At 47.0% G+C, this 21,645-nt stretch overlaps 1 protein-coding gene across 1 annotated transcript; it reads left to right on the top strand.

The window, feature by feature from the left end:
- Positions 1-3,813: 3,813 nt before the first annotated feature.
- On the top strand, positions 3,814-9,115 carry SOX9 (SRY-box transcription factor 9). The gene is made up of 3 exons (XM_019028278.4): positions 3,814-4,632; positions 5,527-5,780; positions 6,353-9,115. Exons 1-3 carry the CDS (start codon positions 4,202-4,204, stop codon positions 7,195-7,197), a joined length of 1,530 nt encoding a protein of 509 aa, XP_018883823.3. The 5' UTR covers positions 3,814-4,201; the 3' UTR covers positions 7,198-9,115.
- Positions 9,116-21,645: the final 12,530 nt, after the last annotated feature.

Here is a 21,645-nt window from a genome sequence, read left to right as displayed (position 1 = left end):
GCACAAGCATCGCGTGTTCGCAACTGTCGCTGGGAGGTCTGGCGGCTGTGATGGGACATGCACTCACTCGGGCAACACGTCCACAGGTGACATCTATTCGGTCAGTCAACAGATATTTATTGCGCACCTACGACGCTATCTGGTACTTTCCTTTTCCCCTTAGCTGTTGCTCTCCAGCCCAGCGCCAGTCCAGAGACCGGCTTACCGGCCGCTCCCTTCCACAAGAAACTCGTGTCCGGCGTGAAGAGAGGACGATAAACACTCTCCAAGCCCAGCGAAATGTACTAATTACAGGAGCGGCTGGGAGCCCGGGACACGGGGACCTGTCCCTCCAGGGATAGGAGTCTTCTACCTGCAAGGGACCCGGCCCGGGGAACTGGAATAGACAAGGGGTAACCCCTTCTCCCATCACCTCTAATGAGAACATTGCCCGGGGCTGAGATATATGGGGGACGCCGCTGCTCACCCCACCAAACTTTCCCTAAGGACAGAAAAGCGTCCCCACCGAAAACGGATTTAAACACCGTCCCCACTTTTGCTAAGTAAGTTTGGATAGGGGAGGTTGTGGTCCTTAATTCGCCAGGTAAAAGGAACCCCATCAGCTCGCATCCTTCACCCCCATCCTGAGCACTGAGTGTTTGCGCGAAACTCGCCCTGCGCCAGCAACTCTGGGCTCCGGTCTCAGCTCCCGCGTAGACGCGGAGGAGAGATTGGCGGCCCCCGCTGGGGAAATTGAGCCCGGCGCCGGTCCGGGACGTGCAAGAGGGGGAAACGGGGAGATCCCAGACCTCGGTTTCCCGAGGGCTTCCCTGGGGAGCCACTCGCACCTCTGTGTCTCCGCTCCCGGCGGCAGACCTCGCGGCGCTTGCTCAAGAGCGGGTATCCGAAAGCACGTCCCGAACACGGAGAAGCGCCCTCCGTCTCCTGCCTCTTGACCTGCGCCCTTTCCCTCCCTCACCGCATCAGATGGAGGACCCTGGCTCGTTTCGCCCCTGGCAAAATGCTCTAGCCAACACTGGGTCAACAGCCTTAGTTTCCAGATCTGTAACCTGAACATCAGGAGCGGGTTCCTTTCCTTCTACCTGTGTCTGAGGTCCTCTGGTCGGGGACTGCGCGCGTCTTCCCAGGTCAGGGAGGAGGGGTCGGGGCGACCTGAGAAAGACACAACGAAGCGAATGGAGCCCCTGAATGGGGAAAGGGGAGTGGACACCAGGAGGCCCCTGAAGAAATGCAGGACCGATCCACTCGCGAGCTGACAATGCCACGCGCTAGACTTGGCCTGACTGTGACTGTGGCAACGCTTGGCACCTGGGGGATAGGGGCCTTCTCCTGGCCTCAGTCCCCAAATTCTGCGCAGAATAGAAACGGCTGGCATCTCAAGTGCTCTTTTTTCACCCGGATCTCTACAGACACAAGTTCCCTCACTGAGCTGCGCAGAGGTGGATCCGCACAGGAGGGAATATCGCGTAGGAATTCCTGCAAATATAAATCTCAGCAGCAAAGCAGTCCAGATTGACTGGAACACACCACCCCCAGCCACCACCATCCAAGTTTTCCCTGGTTCTCGGAGTTGGAAACAGTTTCTGGGCTTTTGGCGCCCCCTCTGGATACAGATGAAAACTGCAGTCCATTTTTAAGTCGCCTGTTCATAAGTTTTCAGGAAGATGTAAAATTCAAAAATGCTTGCATCAAATCAATGGGAAATGTATAAATCCCCGTCGTTTATGACGTAAAACTCTACATATTAGTATCTTATTGCATAATTGCATTAAAAGTATATTTATACATATACGTATATATCTTGACATATATTTAGTGAAATATTCCAAAATATCTTAAAGTCATAGCCCTCTTCACTGACTTTATTCTAGCAAACATAGTAATTACAATAAAATACAACTAAGTACAGACGACCTGGCTAAAATGTCTGCCCGATGGTCTCCGAGTCTCCTGAATCAGGTGTCTGAGAATTACACAGTTATATGTACACACAATGCCCTTCTACCCGGGACACAGAAATAGGTCCACACTACGCGGACTTTTTTCTCCTAGGAAAGGACGATGCTGTTCTTACACTTTGGGAAAGTAATCACAGAGCCCTGGATACGAAGCTATTGTATGCAAATCTCTTAAATTTGTAAACGAGCTATAGGGCACCAGAAACATCCCATTTGAAGAAGTTACATTCGTTAAAAAAAAAAATGCTGTTGAACAAGGCTGTAACTTACTACCTTATGAAGAGTTCCATTTCCTATAAGAAATGTCGGGCTTCTTCCGAAGACAACGAGAGAAAACAAGATTTTAAGAAATTCTCCCGGAAGGACCGGGATCCTGATTTGGATCTTGTGATAGTGTCCTCACTTCGCAAATTAGAAAGGGAAAAAAACTAGTTTTTATTATGATGTGGGCCAATTCACCACAACAATAATTTAATTGAGGCGAATTTTTGCAAGAGCCCAAAAGGGTGGGGGGGGGGAGTTTAAAATTAAGAGTTTCCCAATGCTGTGCGTTTATTTGGGATTCTGAAAGCACAGAACCCGCAAGCAACCAAGACTTTTCTTCTGTCCCAGAGCAGATAGCTCCGCACTTACCCAACCTGGCTCTAAGCATTTCGTGTAAACACAAAGGTTGTGCTCAAATCACACTTGAAATACATGAGAGACACCACCAATGCCTCCCCCAGAACTCCCAACTACATGCAGGTCTGAACCGACCGGACTAGAGTCAGAAGCACCGGCGCTTCACCCCTTCAGGTGTTTAGTAAATGCCAGCAAAAGCAGGCAAGCAGCACGACTCCGCCAGAGTGGAGCGTTTTGTCTGCGGTGGTGCCCATTTGTTTGGTCTTTTACAAACCAAGTGACCGGCCTGGGCCTCGCGGCCCGGGACAGCCGCATTGGCAAACTTCGATCTCTCAAAGCCAGAGCAGCTAGCAAACTCTCCCCAGACAGGGCGACTCGGCTGACGTTTTTGACCCGGCCAGGAGGCAAAGACCAAAACGTCAGAGCAGTAGCCCTGTTACTGAGGAGCGTCGGCAGGGTCGCGGGTAGAGGGGGCTGGAGAATGACTTGTCAGAGCTCAAGGTCGATGTGGCGCGGGGCGGCCTCGAGAGCGCCGGGCTCCTGCGTGGCCACGGCCGCCGCTGCCAACCTTCGCAGGGACTTAGCTTTGCTTTCCATTGACTCCCTTTGCAAAAGCGCAGCAGAATCCTGACCAGCCGCACCAGCCCCGGCGAACCCGAGCATGTTAATCTATTTATATGGATTATTACGGAGGAACAGCGGGCGTTGAGTCACCAAAACATTTGCTTCAAAAGACTATTTCTAAGCACTTTTGCAGGCAGGCAGGCTTGCTCCAGGCGCGTAAACTCGGCTACGCATTAAGAAGCGGCTGCTTTTCGAATACTGCAAACTCCAGCTAAGTCCCCGGTGCCGCGGAGAGAGCAGTGAAAAGAAATGTCGGAGGTGGGGGTAGATCCTAGTCTAGACACACACACTTGCGCACACACACACACACACACACGATTCGCGCGAAGGCACTAAAATTCTGGCATTCCGAGAGTACGACAAACTTACACACTTGGAAGTCCCGGGTCCCCCGCCTTCCCCGCAGCACCCCCCGCCCCCCCATCCTACCGTCCACCCTTTGGCTGCGATCCCCTCCCCTCTCCTCCCCTCCTGTCTCGTCACCCAGCCCAGTGCCACAATCCTCCTCCCTCCCCAAAATCGGGTCCAATCAGCTGCCTGCCAACCCTGGGACTGCTGTGCTGTGATTGGCGGGTGGCTCTAAGGTGAGGCGGAGTATTTATTAAAGAGACCCTGGGCTGGGAGTTGGAGAGCCGAAAGCGGAGCTCGAAACTGACTGGAAACTTCAGTGGCGCGGAGACTCGCCAGTTTCAACCCCGGAAACTTTTCTTTGCAGGAGGAGAAGAGAAGGGGTGCAAGCGCCCCCACTTTTGCTCTTTTTCCTCCCCTCCTCTTCCTCTCCAGTTCGCCTCCCCCCACTTGGAGCGGGCAGCTGTGAACTGGCCACCCCGCGCCTTCCTAAGTGCTCGCCGCGGTAGCCGGCCGACGCGCCAGCCTCCCCGGGAGCCGCTTGCTCCGCATCCGGGCAGCCGAGGGGAGAGGAGCCCGCGCCTCGAGTCCCCGAGCCGCCGCGGCTTCTCGCCTTTCCCGGCCACCAGCCCCCTGCCCCGGGCCCGCGTATGAATCTCCTGGACCCCTTCATGAAGATGACCGACGAGCAGGAGAAGGGCCTGTCCGGCGCCCCCAGCCCCACCATGTCCGAGGACTCCGCGGGCTCGCCCTGCCCGTCGGGCTCCGGCTCGGACACCGAGAACACGCGGCCCCAGGAGAACACGTTCCCCAAGGGCGAGCCCGACCTGAAGAAGGAGAGCGAGGAGGACAAGTTCCCCGTGTGCATCCGCGAGGCGGTCAGCCAGGTGCTCAAAGGCTACGACTGGACGCTGGTGCCCATGCCGGTGCGCGTCAACGGCTCCAGCAAGAACAAGCCGCACGTCAAGCGGCCCATGAACGCCTTCATGGTGTGGGCGCAGGCGGCGCGCAGGAAGCTCGCGGACCAGTACCCGCACTTGCACAACGCCGAGCTCAGCAAGACGCTGGGCAAGCTCTGGAGGTAGGACCCGGCGGGGGCGGCGCGGCAGGGTGGGCATCGCGGCGGCTGGGGGCGCTGGTCAGGGCTGACTTGCCCCGCCCCGCCTCCCATCGCCCGGGAGTTGCCGTTCCGGGAGCCGGCGGGATGGGGGTGGGAGTGGGAATGGGGTGTAACTGTGGCTCAGAGTTTGACAAAGTTCTTGGGCTGCTCGCGGGGACGCGGAGGAGGGGGGTGGTAAGTGGAAGAGGTGAGGGAGGTAGCTGGAGGATGGACGAAGACTGGTGGGAGACGGAAGGAGGGGGCTGCCAGCCTGCTCTCCAGTCGCCTGGAAGCTCAATCGGGGCGGGGAAGTGAAACTTGCCTCCCTCCTACCTGGCCTCTTAAAACTGCACTCTCTCGTGCAACCCCACTACACCCACGGAGATGGGGCAAGGGAGAAACCGAGGTTGGAGGAGACCCTTGGCAGGAACTGGGAGGCGGGAGGAGGGAGGCTACTGGAAATAGGTGGGAGTATATGGTGGGGGGTGAGAATTGGGGAACTTCTTGCAGCTTAAGTAATTTGGGGGAAAGTTTTCAAAGGGGGTTGGGGTTGGGGGAGGTAAGTCGAGCAGCAAAGGCGTTTAGTGGGCAGCACCGGGAGTCGTTTTCATCTCCAGCGTTTCCAAAATAGAAATAGAAGGGGAGGGGAGGGAGGGGGCGGGGAGTGACCGCTCAGGTCAGACTGCAATAACTTATTTATTTATTTTTAAGAAAAGTTATGAGCTGTGGTTGCAGGCAGGAGGGAAGATGGAGTTGTGTGCAGAGGAAGCCGAGTGGTCTGGGTCGCCGCCTCTTCCCCGCCGACCTGACAGTTTGGCGCATTTCACTGACCCCTCTCCCTCTTTTTCTCTGTGCCCCCCGCCCCGCCCCGAGCAGACTTCTGAACGAGAGCGAGAAGCGGCCCTTCGTGGAGGAGGCGGAGCGGCTGCGCGTGCAGCACAAGAAGGACCACCCGGATTACAAGTACCAGCCGCGGCGGAGGAAGTCGGTGAAGAACGGGCAGGCGGAGGCAGAGGAGGCCACGGAGCAGACGCACATCTCCCCCAACGCCATCTTCAAGGCGCTGCAGGCCGACTCGCCACACTCCTCCTCCGGCATGAGCGAGGTGCACTCCCCCGGCGAGCACTCGGGTGAGTCTCCCCTCGACCCCGCCGGACAAGCCATCTCCGTCCCGCCTGGCACACCCCCTGCCCTCCGCCTGGGAGATTCTTCGTGGGGACTTTATGCTTCCCGGGAGGGACACACTACCCTTTGCGCCCGTCCCGCTCCCCTCTCTACCCAGAGCCTAAGAGGCATCCAAACAACACACACACAGACACACACACCCCGACTCAATCCCAGCATCCGAAGAGATTAACTTTTTTATTGGGAGGTAAAATGCCCTTAACAGCCTTACAAGACCTCTCCCTTCTTCTCTGCTCCCCCACCTCAAAAGCACACACAGGGCTCTTATACAAGTAGCAATTAGGTCTTCCGGACCCTCCGGGCCCCAGACCCTCCCCTGATAAAAGGGGGCTGTCCAGTGTGTACCGGCGGGTTAATCATTGGGCGACTTATCTCCGGTGCAGCGCGCCTCTTGCGCGGGTGCGGGCCCTTATTACACTTTAGCAGCGAGGGGGAGGGTCCCCGGAGGGTGCCTAAGACTAGGGCGTCTGCACAGCCCTTGTTGATTTTCTCGTGCTTGTTCTTTTATTGTCCACAGGGCAATCCCAGGGCCCACCGACCCCACCCACCACCCCCAAAACCGACGTGCAGCAGGGCAAGGCTGACCTGAAGCGAGAGGGGCGCCCCTTGCCAGAGGGGGGCAGACAGCCACCTATCGACTTCCGCGACGTGGACATCGGCGAGCTGAGCAGCGACGTCATCTCCAACATCGAGACCTTCGACGTCAACGAGTTTGACCAGTACCTGCCGCCCAACGGCCACCCGGGGGTGCCGGCCACGCACGGCCAGGTCACCTACACGGGCAGCTACGGCATCAGCAGCACCGCGGCCACCCCGGCGAGCGCGGGCCACGTGTGGATGTCCAAGCAGCAGGCGCCGCCGCCACCCCCGCAGCAGCCCCCACAGGCCCCGCCGGCCCCGCAGGCGCCCCCGCAGCCGCAGGCGGCGCCCCCGCAGCAGCCACAGGCGCCCCCGCAGCAGCCACAGGCGCACACGCTGACCACGCTGAGCAGCGAGCCGGGCCAGTCCCAGCGAACGCACATCAAGACGGAGCAGCTGAGCCCCAGCCACTACAGCGAGCAGCAGCAGCACTCGCCCCAACAGATCGCCTACAGCCCCTTCAACCTCCCACACTACAGCCCCTCCTACCCGCCCATTACCCGCTCACAGTACGACTACACCGACCACCAGAACTCCAGCTCCTACTACAGCCACGCGGCAGGCCAGGGCACCGGCCTCTACTCCACCTTCACCTACATGAACCCCGCTCAGCGCCCCATGTACACCCCCATCGCCGACACCTCTGGGGTCCCTTCCATCCCGCAGACCCACAGCCCCCAGCACTGGGAACAACCCGTCTACACACAGCTCACTCGACCTTGAGGAGGCCTCCCACGAAGGGCGAAGATGGCCGAGATGATCCTAAAAATAACCGAAGAAAAGAGAGGACCAACCAGAATTCCCTTTGGACATTTGTGTTTTTTTGTTTTTTTATTTTGTTTTGTTTTTTCTTCTTCTTCTTCCTTAAAGACATTTAAGCTAAAGGCAACTTGTACCCAAATTTCCAAGACACAAACATGACCTATCCAAGCGCATTACCCACTTGTGGCCAATCAGTGGCCAGGCCAACCTTGGCTAAATGGAGCAGCGAAATCAACGAGAAACTGGACTTTTTAAACCCTCTTCAGAGCAAGCGTGGAGGATGATGGAGAATCGTGTGATCAGTGTGCTAAATCTCTCTGCCTGTTTGGACTTTGTAATTATTTTTTTAGCAGTAATTAAAGAAAAAAGTCCTCTGTGAGGAATATTCTCTATTTTAAATATTTTTAGTATGTACTGTGTATGATTCATTACCATTTTGAGGGGATTTATACATATTTTTAGATAAAATTAAATGCTCTTATTTTTCCAACAGCTAAACTACTCTTAGTTGAACAGTGTGCCCTAGCTTTTCTTGCAACCAGAGTATTTTTGTACAGATTTGCTTTCTCTTACAAAAAGAAAAAAAAAATCCTGTTGTATTAACATTTAAAAACAGAATTGTGTTATGTGATCAGTTTTGGGGGTTAACTTTGCTTAATTCCTCAGGCTTTGCGATTTAAGGAGGAGCTGCCTTAAAAAAAAATAAAGGCCTTATTTTGCAATTATGGGAGTAAACAATAGTCTAGAGAAGCATTTGGTAAGCTTTATCGTATATATATTTTTTAAAGAAGAGAAAAACACCTTGAGCCTTAAAACGGTGCTGCTGGGAAACATTTGCACTCTTTTAGTGCATTTCCTCCTGCCTTTGCTTGTTCACTGCAGTCTTAAGAAAGAGGTAAAAGGCAAGCAAAGGAGATGAAATCTGTTCTGGGAATGTTTCAGCAGCCAATAAGTGCCCGAGCACACTGCCCCCGGTTGCCTGCCTGGGCCCCATGTGGAAGGCAGATGCCTGCTCGCTCTGTCACCTGTGCCTCTCTGAACACCAGCAGTTAACCTTCAAGACATTCCACTTGCTAAAATTATTTATTTTGTAAGGAGAGGTTTTAATTAAAACAAAAAAAAAATTCCTTTTTTTTTTTTTCAATTTTACCTTGTTTAAAATAGGTTGTTGGAGCCTTCCTCAAAGGGTATGGTCATCTGTTGTTAAATTATGTTCTTAACTGTAACCAGTTTTTTTTTTATTTATCTCTTTAATCTTTTTTATTATTAAAAGCAACTTTCTTTGGATTCCTCACCCTAGATTTGTATAAATGCCTTTTTGTCCATCACTTTTTTCTTTGTTGTTTTTGTTGAAAACAAACTGGAAACTTGTTTCTCTTTTTGTATAAATGAGAGATTGCAAATGTAGTGTATCACTGAGTCATTTGCAGTGTTTTCTGCCACAGACCTTTGGGCTGCCCTATATTGTGTGTGTGTGTGGGTGTGTGTGTGTTTTGACACAAAAACAATGCAAGCATGTGTCATCGATATTTCTCTGCATCTTCTCTTGGAGTGAAGGAGGCTACCTGGAGGGGATCAGCCCACTGACAGACCTTAATCTTAATTACTGCTGTGGCTAGAGAGTTTGAGGATTGCTTTTTAAAAAAGACAGCAAACTTTTTTTTTTATTTAAAAAAAGATATATTAACAGTTTTAGAAGTCAGTAGAATAAAATCTTAAAGCACTCATAATATGGCATCCTTCAATTTCTGTATAAAAGCAGATCTTTTTAAAAAGATATTTCTGTAACTTAAGAAACCTGGCATTTAAATCATATTTTGTCTTTAGGTAAAAGCTTTGGTTTGTGTTCGTGTTTTGTTTGTTTCACTTGTTTCCCTCCCAGCCCCAAACCTTTTGTTCTCTCCGTGAAACTTACCTTTCCCTTTTTCTTTCTCTTTTTTTTTTTTTTTGTATATTATTGTTTACAATAAATATACATTGCATTAAAAAGAAAGTGGCCCTGTGGATTTATTCACCCAGTTCTCCTGTTGGATGATTTGGCAAATTTGAGCACAAAAGACATTGTGGAGTGCTGATTGCTGTGATGTTTTTTTTATCAGCACCTTTGGCAATCCTAGAAAACAAGCTGAGGAAAAGACTGTGTATCTCCAAAAATCTAGGCAGAAAAATCTTGAAAAGTGCCACTCCAATAGATCACACAGAAAATTACATGTCAGTAGTTGCTCACTCTGGCAAAAATGTTTGTTGTGGTTTTCATGATCTCATGCTTCAGGGCAAAAGCTGTCCCTTGTGGAGGTCACAGGGAATATTAGACCTGAAATCAGGAGCTTGTCAGTAGACAGAATGCCAGAGGGGTGACTTGCTTATCTGGTTTTAATATGGCAAACTTTCAGTTCCTATGAACACATACCCAAGAAATGGAGTATCCACTTAAAAAGCAAAGGAAGCCAGAGAAAAACAGTGTCTACAGGGAACCAGAGGGAAGCCTGTCGTATTAACCCATTAAATGATTCAGAGCCTTCCAGATTTCTCTGTAGAGACAATGAAAGGGGACGATTTTTCTGCTCCCTCCAGTTTAACTCATTCTAGGCAGACGCAAAGCCATTGTAGAAGAAACAAGACCTAATCCTGTTTTCCTTGGCCCCAGTTAGATGGGGAGTTTCCAGGTTCAGAGAAACGTTCAGGTCATTTTTCATTAAATAGATGAAATCACTCCTTCCCTCACATGGGCACACCTCCCCATCCCCACTCCCACACCCCAGCTGATTGGAGAAGTGTCTCTAAAGAGTCAGTCACCTTCACCCTCTCAGGCTAGTTTTACTACTGGGCCTGTGTCTCTGGCAGTCTTAACCAGAGTCCAACCTCTCTGGCATTACCTCACATTGTCTGTTTCTGCTTATTGGATTCCTGGCTGACATCCCACACCAGGAACATGGCAACCAGGAAAATGGTAGTTATCAAATCGAGGCAACATTAGTACTCGGCCTCCTTTGCAAATTCCTTCGACAAACATTGATTGAGGGCCTGTGATCTGCGGGGGACTGTGCAAATCCTTCCCTACCCCTTCAGACATCAAATTCTGTTCCTTGTTTGTGACATAGCCTTCCATGCACTGAGGCCCTCCCTTCTTACAAAATCTCTATTTTTTTTTCTCTTGCCAACACTCACAAAGTCCTTTTTAAAAGTCTCTGTGGTGTTCACTAATTCTTGCCTACCTTATTCGTTCTAATCCCTTTGTATATTAAAATCCGAACACACCATTCCACTGCGACTACCCCCTTCCCTAGCAAATCTGTATGTTTGCTAGACTGTTCTCCCTTCCAGAAATATGCTCTTTTTCCCAGTATGTGGCCTTTGCCAGGACTTCTTGAAGCCGAAATATTCTGTTCGGACATAAACTTGTGAAGGGAACTGAAGCAAGTTGTTTTGCTTTCCCGTGCCTCACTTTCCCCTTTTGCTGAGTATGTTTATAATTCCTCCTACATAGAGCAGGGTTGTTAATAGAGGAGATTTTAGCCAGAGCAATCTGGGAGTTGACTGCACTGGAGTCTCCTGGTCTGTACAGCAGTCCCCCTGCATTAGAATTCCTGGGAGTAATAGCCAGGAAAAAGAGTTTCATAAGCTCCCCGAGTGGCTCTGATACACAGTAAAATACAAGAGACACAGGAGTGCTGGGACAGAATTCCTCAGAATCCCGCTCACCCCCATATCTATCAGATCTAGTCAAAGCCCAATATCACCAGATTATAAAATATTTTGGAGGAATTTTTAGTCTAACTCCAGAAGCACAGAGCTTATCACCCTGGCAACAGCAACACATTGACTGGAAACCTAGGAGAGTCCTCCATACCGGAAAGAGCTTGTATGTAGATCCAGGGTTATTTGTTTGTTTGCACTTAAAATAAAACCTTTCCTTTTCTAACCATTTTAACAAAACTGGAATTTTTAGCAAAAGGGAATAAAAATAAACTCATTTAAGAATCGGTCTTTTGCTCTATTATTAAATTACAGCCATGTGGATTCATTTGAGCTGTTTGACTTTCCCACTTCAATCCATCCCATCACTTTCCTTCCCTGATTTCCAAAATGAACGTTTTTGAGGCAGCATGGTGGCACATTTATATTAAAAGTAATTGATGAACTATCACTACAGCCAGAGATGGATTTTCTATGAAGCAAACAAAGCTCAAGCTTCAGCACCTCTCAAAAGCACAGGCTCCTTTTAAGGCTCTGGACTTATTCTTGAATTTTTAAAATTTAAATTCTTTTTCTTAAAGAACTTCGCCTCAAAAAAAAAAAAAAAAACCATAAACTTCATGCCACACAAAAGCTGGATCTGCCCCTGATCACACCTATTGGCCAGTAAACTGCAGCATTAGAGGCTGCCATAGAAGATAGCAGAATACATTTCTTTCTGTTCTCAACAGTGCCTGAAACATAGTAGGTGCTAAACAAATATCTACCTTCCATCGTATCCATGAACGTGATGGTATTGCCAAAGAACACACTGGAATCTCTGCAATAACACTCTACCACTTGTCCTTACACAGTTTCTCATCCCTCTGAGAGTCAAATGAATTTTTGCTTCTCAAATGACATTCACTTGCGGGCATAAGACAGGTTTCTTGCACACAAGAAACGCAATGACCTGCCCTCCTATTCTTTCCCTTTCCTCTTCCTGCTCATTCCTTTTTTTCTTTTCTTTGCCATCTCTCCTCTGCATTTTCTCAGAATCTCCCCTTGTCTCACAGCTGAAAACTTTGCTGGGCGCTGATTGAGCTTTTCCTCTTTTATCGAGCACAGACTAGAACTATTTTACACCGAATTTCTGGAGAATCGTTCTTTTTTGACCAGATACAACATGGGCCAGGTAATCTCAGAAAACAACCAGGCTAAATTTGGGGCAATAGTTCCTTGAAGCTATTGTTAGACATGTCCCTTGAGCATTCAGGATTTTATATGGAGGTTCATCTGATCACCATTATTTCCCGCTGTCATATCCCACTCTAGAATGATTCTCACTCCTCATTCTTGCCGTAAACATTTGATTAGGACGCAACCATGAACAAGAAAGACTGCCTCATGGAGCTTACATTTTCATGAAGAGGAGGTAGGCACAAATAAATGTACTTCCTGGTCTTTCCTTGTTTGCATACCATAGGGGAAAAAATGCAACTCATTAGGGCCAACTGGGAGAACAGGCACAGGGAAGGAGGAGTTGATGGATTTGGAAATGGTTTTGGTGAGAACATGCTGAGTTCATTTTTCCTCTCCTGATCTTCATCTCTTTTTCAGTGATATAAAATTGACTCCATTTACCTAAAGGGAACCCACTCTATTTTTACCTTAGCCACTCCCTCCTGCCCCTCTGCCCCACCCCCCAGTAACCCTCTATTAGTCTCTCTACCTCTTAATGAACCATGGATTCATGGATCTCACAACCCTCTTTTTAGCAGAGATCCCAAGAGAAAAATCCAGTCCCTAGTATCCAAAGGGTCTTTTGATCTCTACAGATTTGGTTAATGTACCCTGCAGAAATGAGGAAGGAATCAGAAATGAGGAAGGTATAAAGAAAGGTCTTTTAATTTATTTGTGTTTGCATTGCAAAAATCTCTTATACATTATCTCAGCTACTGAATACTCCTCCATCGCCTCCAGAATACTTGCATGGATTGAGAGCTCACATCCACCATGGAGATCTTTAATTGTGGAAAAATCTTACCTCTGCAGTTTCCATGCAATGGTCCAAGGTGGCCCACCTCCACAGCAGAACAGTGTGTCTTATCTTTCTTCCAAGTGACAGCCTTTCAACTATGTGTGCATTTTTAAAGTTTTCTTTTACTCTTCCCAATCTAAACACTTCCAATACATTTTACACGTGATAGGGTTCCAAAACCCTTTTATATTTGACAGCCTTCTTTGAATGTACTTCACTTACTAGTATTCTCAAATGAGTGCACTCAGAATTTTTTCCAGGACTCCAAATACTGGCTAACATGGAAGACAAATAGATTCATCATTCTTGTCATCAGAAATCATATTTCTATTAATTTAAATTAAAATCATATTAGCTCTTGTAGCAGCCAAGTCACCCAGTTATGTTACGTTAAGTAATTTCTTACCTATCCTGTAATTGTGCAATTGATTTTTCAACCCAAGTTTTACATATCCTCCTGTTTTGACTGGCGTATGACTTACACAGGCCTAATGGAAGAAAAAAAATGGCAAAGGGATTTGCATTATTGACCCCTTACTTTCGCAGTCACTGTGACAGATGTTTTATATACATGATCTCATGTAATCTATTTAACAACCCTTTGAGACAGGTATTCTTATTACAGCTTTATGAAGAAGGAAACTGAGGCTGAGAGATTAAGCAATTGACCTAAGGTTATGTGACTGGTAAATGGCATAGGCAACTACCAGAGGCTCCCCCCATCCTCTCAGTTTTCAAAAGAAAATTAGAAATAGAGTTCATAACGGGAAAGACATAATAAATGGAGAAAGACAATTCTTATGTTGTAAATTATGCTACAGGAACCTCTTCAAAGCAAAATCTGACCATATGACCCCCTGTTCAAAACCTCTCAATGGCTACCTATCCTTGGAATAAAATCCAAATTCCTTACCATAGGATTCAACTGCCTTACTCCAGGAGTTGGTAAACCGCAGCCCACATACCAAATCTGGCCCACCTCCTATTGTTGCAGATAAAGTTTTATTGGAACAAAGTCATGCTCATTAGTCTACAGATCGTCTATGTGCTTTTCTGTTCCATGGCAGGCTTGAGTAGTTGAAACAGAGACAGGAGCCAACAAAGCCCAAAATATTTACTAGCTGGCCCCATTACAGAAAGATTTGCTGACTGCTGCCCCACACAACGTAGCCCTTGCCTAATTCTATGACTTCATCTGTTGCTACTACTCTCCTTATTCCCAATGCCCCACCCCTCTGCCTTCTTTCTCATTCTCAATCTCTCAAACACTTTGCTATTTCAGGGCCTTTGCACTTCCTACTTTCGTGACTTAAACACCCTTTCCTCAGAGTTTCCCTGTTGTTCCTTTTTCATCTTTCAGATATCAGCTGAAATGGGCCAAAGGGCCATTTGGTCCAAGGGACCTTCCCTGCCCATCCTGGATACAGTAGTCCACACTGCCGTCACCTCAATCCTCACTAACCCATTATTCCATTTTTGTAACACCATCACTTCCTGAAATAATCTTTGTCATTTATGTGTTTGTCTCCTCCAACTAAGGCTTTGAACATCGTCTTGTTCTCAATTTATCTCCATTACCTGGTAAAGTGTTTGACACACAACAGGAGCTCGGTAAGCATTTATTGATGAATTCATTGGTGTATTAAGTTGCTGTATTCTCCCAGATCCTGAGATGGGAATCAAGTATAAGGGGTTAGAAGGCAAAGAAAAAAAATAAATTACTCCTTAATTAAATTATCAATTAAATGAACATTTGATTAATGTTCACTATATGCCAGGTAGCAGTTGGGCTTCAAAACTAATAAGATAAGGAGCTCACAAAAAGAAGGGTGACGATAAAGACATTAAACAGACAAGATTGTTGAGCGTTGAGTTAGAGATGTATATAAAGAAGGCAGAGGAGAGGGAGGAGGGGGAAATTGTCCAGCTAAGGAAAGACACTAAGGCACAGAGGAGGGACTGTGCAAGAACATGGAAATATTCAACAGGCTGGTGCTTTGGGGCAATTGTAAGTTGGTTCACTGTGACTAGTATTCGATATGGGTAGATAAATAGCAGAAAATTAGTTAAGAGATAAGCAGAATCATAGTGAACTTTAGAAGGATTTGAACCAGGAAATGGCAGGAGTTGTTGTGTGTTTCAAAAAAGAGGACATTAGCTGGGTGCAGTGGCTTGTGCTTGTAATCCCAGCTACTCAGGAGGCTGAGGCAGGACGATCCCTTGAGCCCAGGAGTTCGAGGCCAGCCTGGGCAACATAGCAAGACCCTATTTCAAAAAATATATATACAAATTTAAAAGTGGACATTGTTCCCCCTGCTCCAACCCAGACTTTTGACTTTGCTGTCAAAATCTAGGAAACCAGGTCATTAAGGAGACCACTTAGGAGTCTCTAGTTTAGTCCATCATAGAAGAGATAAAGCCTGAGCTAAGGCCAAGGCAGTGGGAATAAAAATGGAGAGGATGGGATGGCTAAGAGAGGACTCAATGGCTAGAAGTGATGGGGGTTGAGAACTGGTGATATGTAGACTACTCAGAAGGTGACATCAAGGCTAATTTATATGCCCTACCTTCAGTGGCAGAGGAAGAGATGGTGTCATTTGAACAAATCGTGGAATATAGGAATGTAGTTGGACATGCTTAGTAGTCAGTTGGAAATACATGTAACCTATGTGGATTGTGATCAAAATGCAACTTTCTGCTTGCCTTCATTGACTCTTTGGATTTTATTGAGAAGCTGGATCTTCCCTTGGCCCTGAGTGTTCACTGGAAGTGGGAGAGGGGGTGGGAAGGGAGGGAGGCATGAATTTTCCTATCATTCTCAGAATGACAGGGGAAAAAAAAACTTCTATGCTTACTTTTTTTCTATTATTATTATTATTATTATTATTATTATTATTGAGATGGAGTCTTGCTCTGTCACCCAGGCTGAAGTGCAATGGCGTGATCTCGGCTCACTGCAACCTCTGCCTCCTGGGTTCAAGAGATTCTCCTGCCTCAGCCTCCCGAGTAGCTGGGATTATAGGTGCCCACCACCACGCCCGGCTAATTTTTGTATTTTTAGTAGAGACGGGGTTTCACCATGTTAGTCAGGCTGGTCTCAAACTCCTGACCTCAGATGATCTGCCCACCTTGGCCTCCCAAAGTGTTGGGATTACAGATGTGAGCCACCACACCTGGCCGCTTATGTTTTGTTTAAGTCTCATTTTAGTAAACTGAAATGTCCCTCCAGGAAATGTCTAAATTGGCTTAATAGTAAATCTTCCCTCCTCCTCAACTCACAAATGCTCCAGGATGAAAACCCACTCTGGGGAAGAGGATGATTGTACACCTCTCTGTATGTTCCCTGTTTTCCTCTCTCCCACTAGTTGGCTGCTTTTTCCTGTCTGCCCAACAGAGTCAAAGAGGATGAGACTAACCGGGGAGGAGAAGAAAGAGAAAGGGGTATTTATATGGATGGTGCCAAATTCTCCAGTCCTAGTAGATGGTTAAGGCTGGTATTCCTGGTGGGCCAGGCACCTGAGCAGCGCTGCACTATTTCCCCTTGGGCACTTTCATGAACTGCTCATTCATGCGGCTGTCTTGACCCAGGCAGATACATCACTATTAGACAGGTAGTTTCACTGCCTTTCCCACCACAGAGCATGCTCAGAACACCTCCAGCCTCTTTCTGCGGAGGTCTCCTCACCTCTGCAGGCCACTCTGCTAAAAAAGACCCACGATGATGCCACGTTTGCTCTCTCTTTTAGATAGGGACCCACATTTGGTCAATGGAAACATATCCCTCCCTCACCCAAGAAAAGTCAACACTTCTCACAGCTTACCCTAGATAACTAGATTCTCAAGGCAAGCATGAGTTCTCCATGCTTCTGAACTGCAAGAACTCTTTTCAAAGCTTTGCAAGTGACCTATTTTAAAGCCCCATTTACTCAACCTGGGGATAATAGATAATACACCATACCTCCCCAGTGAAGGGAGGATGAGTATCCATTGATGAAACAACTCTTCACAAAGCATCTTTACAGATTTCCTTTCCCCTCTTGGACTCCTGTCCTGCTTTATTGTGGGTTGTTTTTTGTTTGTTTTTTGTTTTTTAAAAAAAACTTTACATGCAGTGAAATGCATAGGTCTTAATTGTGCAACTTGATGATTTTTGATATGTGCGTACATTTGAGCAACTACCACACCAGTCAAATTAGAGAACAAACTAATCACCCAAGAACGTTTTCTCATCCCCTCTTTCAGTCCATCTTCATTTCCATAGACAACCACTGGTCTGATCTCTATCACCCTAGATTAGAACCTGTTCTTGAACTTGATATGAAAGAAACTATACAATAGGTACCCATTTATATCTGGCGTGTTTTGCTTAAAATAATTTTTGAGATTTCTCAATGTCATTGCATGTATCAGTAGTTTATTCTTTTCTCTTCCTAACTAGTACTCCATTGCATGAATTTACAGGAATGTGTTTATCCATTTTCCTGCTGGCAGACATTTGCACTCTTTCTAGTTTGGGGCTATTGTGAATAAAGCTGATATAAATCTCTCCTGGACCTAGAAATGTGATTGCTGAGTCATAGAATAGATAAACGTTCAACCTTACAAAAAATTGCCAAAGCATTTTCCAAAGTGCTTAAATCATTTTATACTCCCACAAGCAGGGAATGAGAGTTACAGTTCCTCTACATCAACACTCCCATCTGTTTTCAGTTTTTGTATTTGCGACACCCACTTTTGTGGGTGTAAAATTGTATCTCGTGCTTTCACTTTACATTTCCAACACTCTTCTTCCTCAATGCCCTATCCAGTTCCCTTGCACACTGTTTGGCCTTACAGAATTTGAGAGACATCAGATCTGATGACCCTGATACTCTTTTGGAACCCAGATGTTTATTTCCTTTCTTTAGACAGGAGGAGTTCAGATATCCGTTTTTCTTTTGACTTTTCATTTTTGCACCTGCCTCAGCACTGTATGAATCTAGCTAGACCCATGCGGGGACGTGCCAAGCTCTGTGAAGAAGCTGATTATGCTGGTCCTCTAGGTCCAGCTGGTGACAAATAGGGCTGGGAATTCAGGAGTGTCTAATGTGAGACTTTCAGGCTCACTTACAGGCAGCTTGGGAGATGGAAGAAATCAAGGGATAAGGGGGGAAAGTTAAAGCCCAAATAAACATCTGGCCTTCTAGGTGGCACTTATGCAAATTGGTCTAATTCCTGGAACTGTGAGGAGCTGACCCACCTCTATGCAAATAAAGGACCTTTAGAAAGACAATGTTTGTGGGACTTCTGCACTTTATAGCTTAAAGCCCCTGGAAAGGGTAAGATTTGCTCCTATTCTGAATGTCCTACATCTCTGTAAATTTAGAAAAGAGACACTTCTCTTCAAGGGTTTCCCAAAGCAGAACTAGAAGGAGTCTGGGTCCTCATTTTCCCTCTTGGTTGAAGCCCCTGGGTCTCAGAATCATCATGTGTGTGTCCTTCCCAGTCAACAGATCTGCCTCCCTCCAGAGCCGATTTTGAAAGTCCCTGAAATTTCTGAAGTCCTCACTGAACATGAGCACACATCTGACCTCTCAGTGGATTTCATCACCCAGCTGGCCCCTATGTGAACCCCTGCCTCCACGGAGAATTCTTGAAATCTATCCCATTCTCCACCTGCAGCTGTTTTCTGGGATTTAAGGGGAAAAAAAATGACATGGCATATTTAAGTCTCCCCAGTGCCCCTGCCCCTTGAGCCCCTATTCCCACCAAGACTCCTTTCCCTCCAATGTTCACCTGTGTTAGCTGATCATTTTGATTCTACCATAGTGCAAGTAGGCAACTATGAGAACCAAGCTTGCACCTCATGCTAGACAACAAAATTAAGACGGCAGGAACATAACCTGAGCCAACAGCATAACAGACATCAGCCATGCATAGTAGTCAATCAATAGACATGAGACCAAATAAAATCCAGCTTCTGGCTAGAGACCAGAGCCCACAGCTGTTCATCAAAACCGTCCTCATGGGCATACAGTGTGGAAAGAACTGACATGCTCAGGTCTATCCAGCCACATTGCCCAGGAAGTCATAATCGTCAAGACGACCAATGTTTCTTGCTCATCTACTACCTGACAGGCTCATGCTAGAAGCTAGTGATACAGAGGTGAACAGGACAGAGGGACCCCACACCTAGTAAGAAGAGACCAACGTTAAACAAATGATGTTAATAAATTATGGATGTTTATGTTTCTTCATTAAACATAGTCAAGGGAGTTAAGCAAATAAAGAGCTTATGGTCAGGAGTTCCCTAGCTTCTAAAATTCATCATCTAAACGTGTGTTGCTTTTAAATACCAAACAAAAAATAAAAGATTCCTTAATAAATAAATAGCTTACCTGAAAAAAAGTAATATCCTGATTTGTACAGCCACTTGTCATTTGATCAGCAATTGGATTACTCTACATAGCAAGATTATACTTTATTACTGCATTAGTGATTCAACTGAAATGATCATTACTATTCATTATTGATGGTGGGAAGTAGAGAAGGAGTAGCAAATTCTTCACTTTCTCAGAAACTCTTTGTCTCTTCTGATATGATATCTGCACTCTTCCTTCAAGTTGTCACATTTTCAGTCTTCATTTCTGAGAGCTACCCGACCTAAAAGTCCCTCTGGAGAAAGAGTCCAGTTGTTCTTGAATGAGAGCCAATGATTATGACTAAATGTCTTTTCTGCTTATTCAGTGAATCATCCTGGTCGATCGGTCATTGGAAAATGCCATCTTAACCTGCTGCTGACTTTATGTGCCAAGAACCCAACAAAAAACAGGTTTCAACAAAGTTGGGGGAACTTACAGGAGATCGAAGAAAGAACAGTCATGCTGCACGAATAGGTTCAATGGCAGTTATGGGGCCTATTTGTCCATGTTCTCTGATATATTAAGAAAATCATTCAATATCCGTTTTTACAGTCTGGCTTGGAGACTGAAGAGGGAGGAAGGCCACAGGGCACATCTGATGACCTCCGGATACTCTTTTTGGTGATACCCAACGAGCCGAGGAGCTGAATCTTGACAGACTGCAACCCCCCCCTCAGGCTTGGGCCCACCCCACAAGCTGCTGTTGTCCTGCCACAGCTGTTTCCGTTTTTTATTACAATTTTCTCCGCCTTTCATTTTTCAGGCCAAAGAGAAGCTCGGGGGGCCCATCTGTTCCTCTCTTGCTCTTTTGCCTGTTCCCAGAAGCAAAGCTCACACATGCACGCGTGCACACACACTCCACACCAGACCCCACAAGCTCCTTTTAGGACAATGAATGGGAACCAGAAGTGAACATCACCCACCCAGTAACACTCCAGGGACCTGAAAGGAAAGGCGGCCTTTTGGGGGAGGAGGCGGTGTCCTCAGAAAGCCCTGATGGAAGAGCATTCCGTGGAAGAAGCATCGGATATAGAAGCAAAAGCTTCTCATGAAAACAACACGTTTTCTTCCGAGGAGGACTTTTTGTTTTGTTTCTGTTTTTACTTCAACTTATTAAAACAAACACACAAAACAGGGCTCGCAGTGCAAATTATCTCAAAGTCTGCAGTGCAAATTATCTCAAGTCCAGAAAACCTAAGACAAATGATCTTGGGCTGAAGAAAAACATTAGAAACTAATTGATAGAGCAACTTACCCCTCAAGATGGAGTGAAACAGTGTCACTTTTAAAACAAAAGGCAAAGTCCGTATGGCCCCAAGTTCAAAGCTAGGTCTCTGAAGACATGGTCACATGAAAGTACCAAAATTGAACTTTTGAAGACTGTTCTTCCTTCATTATGGAGCAGGAGTAAGTCTGCATGTCCTGTTCATTTTTCCTTCCCAGTGCATCTCTCCAGAGCCACCCACCCAGAAAAAGCTATTGCAGCTCAGGCTACAGTTGGTGCCATTGTCTCCTCACTTACACTGTCATCCAAGCATTTGGAAACACCAGTTGTCTTGTTTCTGGATTGTTTGGGAGCCAACAGCATGGGATCCTAAAGACCACTCTGAGTCAAGTGAAACTTTATAATTTTTTTCAAGCACACCTCTCCTCAATGGATCCATCTCCAGCCACCTCTCTGGATAATCTGTCCCACGCCCCATTGCACTGTGGGATGATTCACGTGGGTTTCATAGCCTGGGCACAACTGCATTTTGTGGCATTTTGTTGCAGGGGGACTGTTCTGTATATTATAGGTGTTTAGGGGGACTGTTCTGTATATTATAAGTGTTTAGCAGCATCCTTGGCCTGTACCTACTAAATGCTAATAACACCCCTCTCTAGTTTCAACAACCCAATATTGTCTCCAGATATTTCCAGATGTCCTTGGATTGAGGAGGGTTGGGTGGAGGGGAAAAGGAAAACTGCCCCAGTTGAGTTGATCTGTTAGAGATCATGCCTTTAAGAAGGTGGCATTCATGGGAAGCCAAGGTGGGCGGGTCACCTGCGGTCAGGAGTTCAAGACCAGCCTGGCCAACGTGGCAAAACCCCATGTCTACTGAAAATACAAAACTTAGCTGGATGTGGTGGCGGGTGCCTGCAATCCCAGCTACTCGGGATGGATGTGGTGGCGGGCACCTGTAATCCCAGCTACTCGGGAGGCTGAGGCAGGAGAATCGCTTGAACCTGGGAAGAGGATGTTTCACTGAGCTGAGATCCCACCACTGCACTCCAGCCTTGGCAACAAGAGCG

Source organism: Gorilla gorilla, chromosome 4 (assembly GCF_029281585.2).
Source record: "Gorilla gorilla gorilla isolate KB3781 chromosome 4, NHGRI_mGorGor1-v2.1_pri, whole genome shotgun sequence".
In the NCBI taxonomy this organism is placed as follows: Eukaryota; Metazoa; Chordata; class Mammalia; order Primates; family Hominidae; genus Gorilla; species Gorilla gorilla.
The sequence above is the reverse complement of the archived record's forward strand: the minus strand, read 5'-3'. Positions and strand labels throughout refer to the sequence as shown.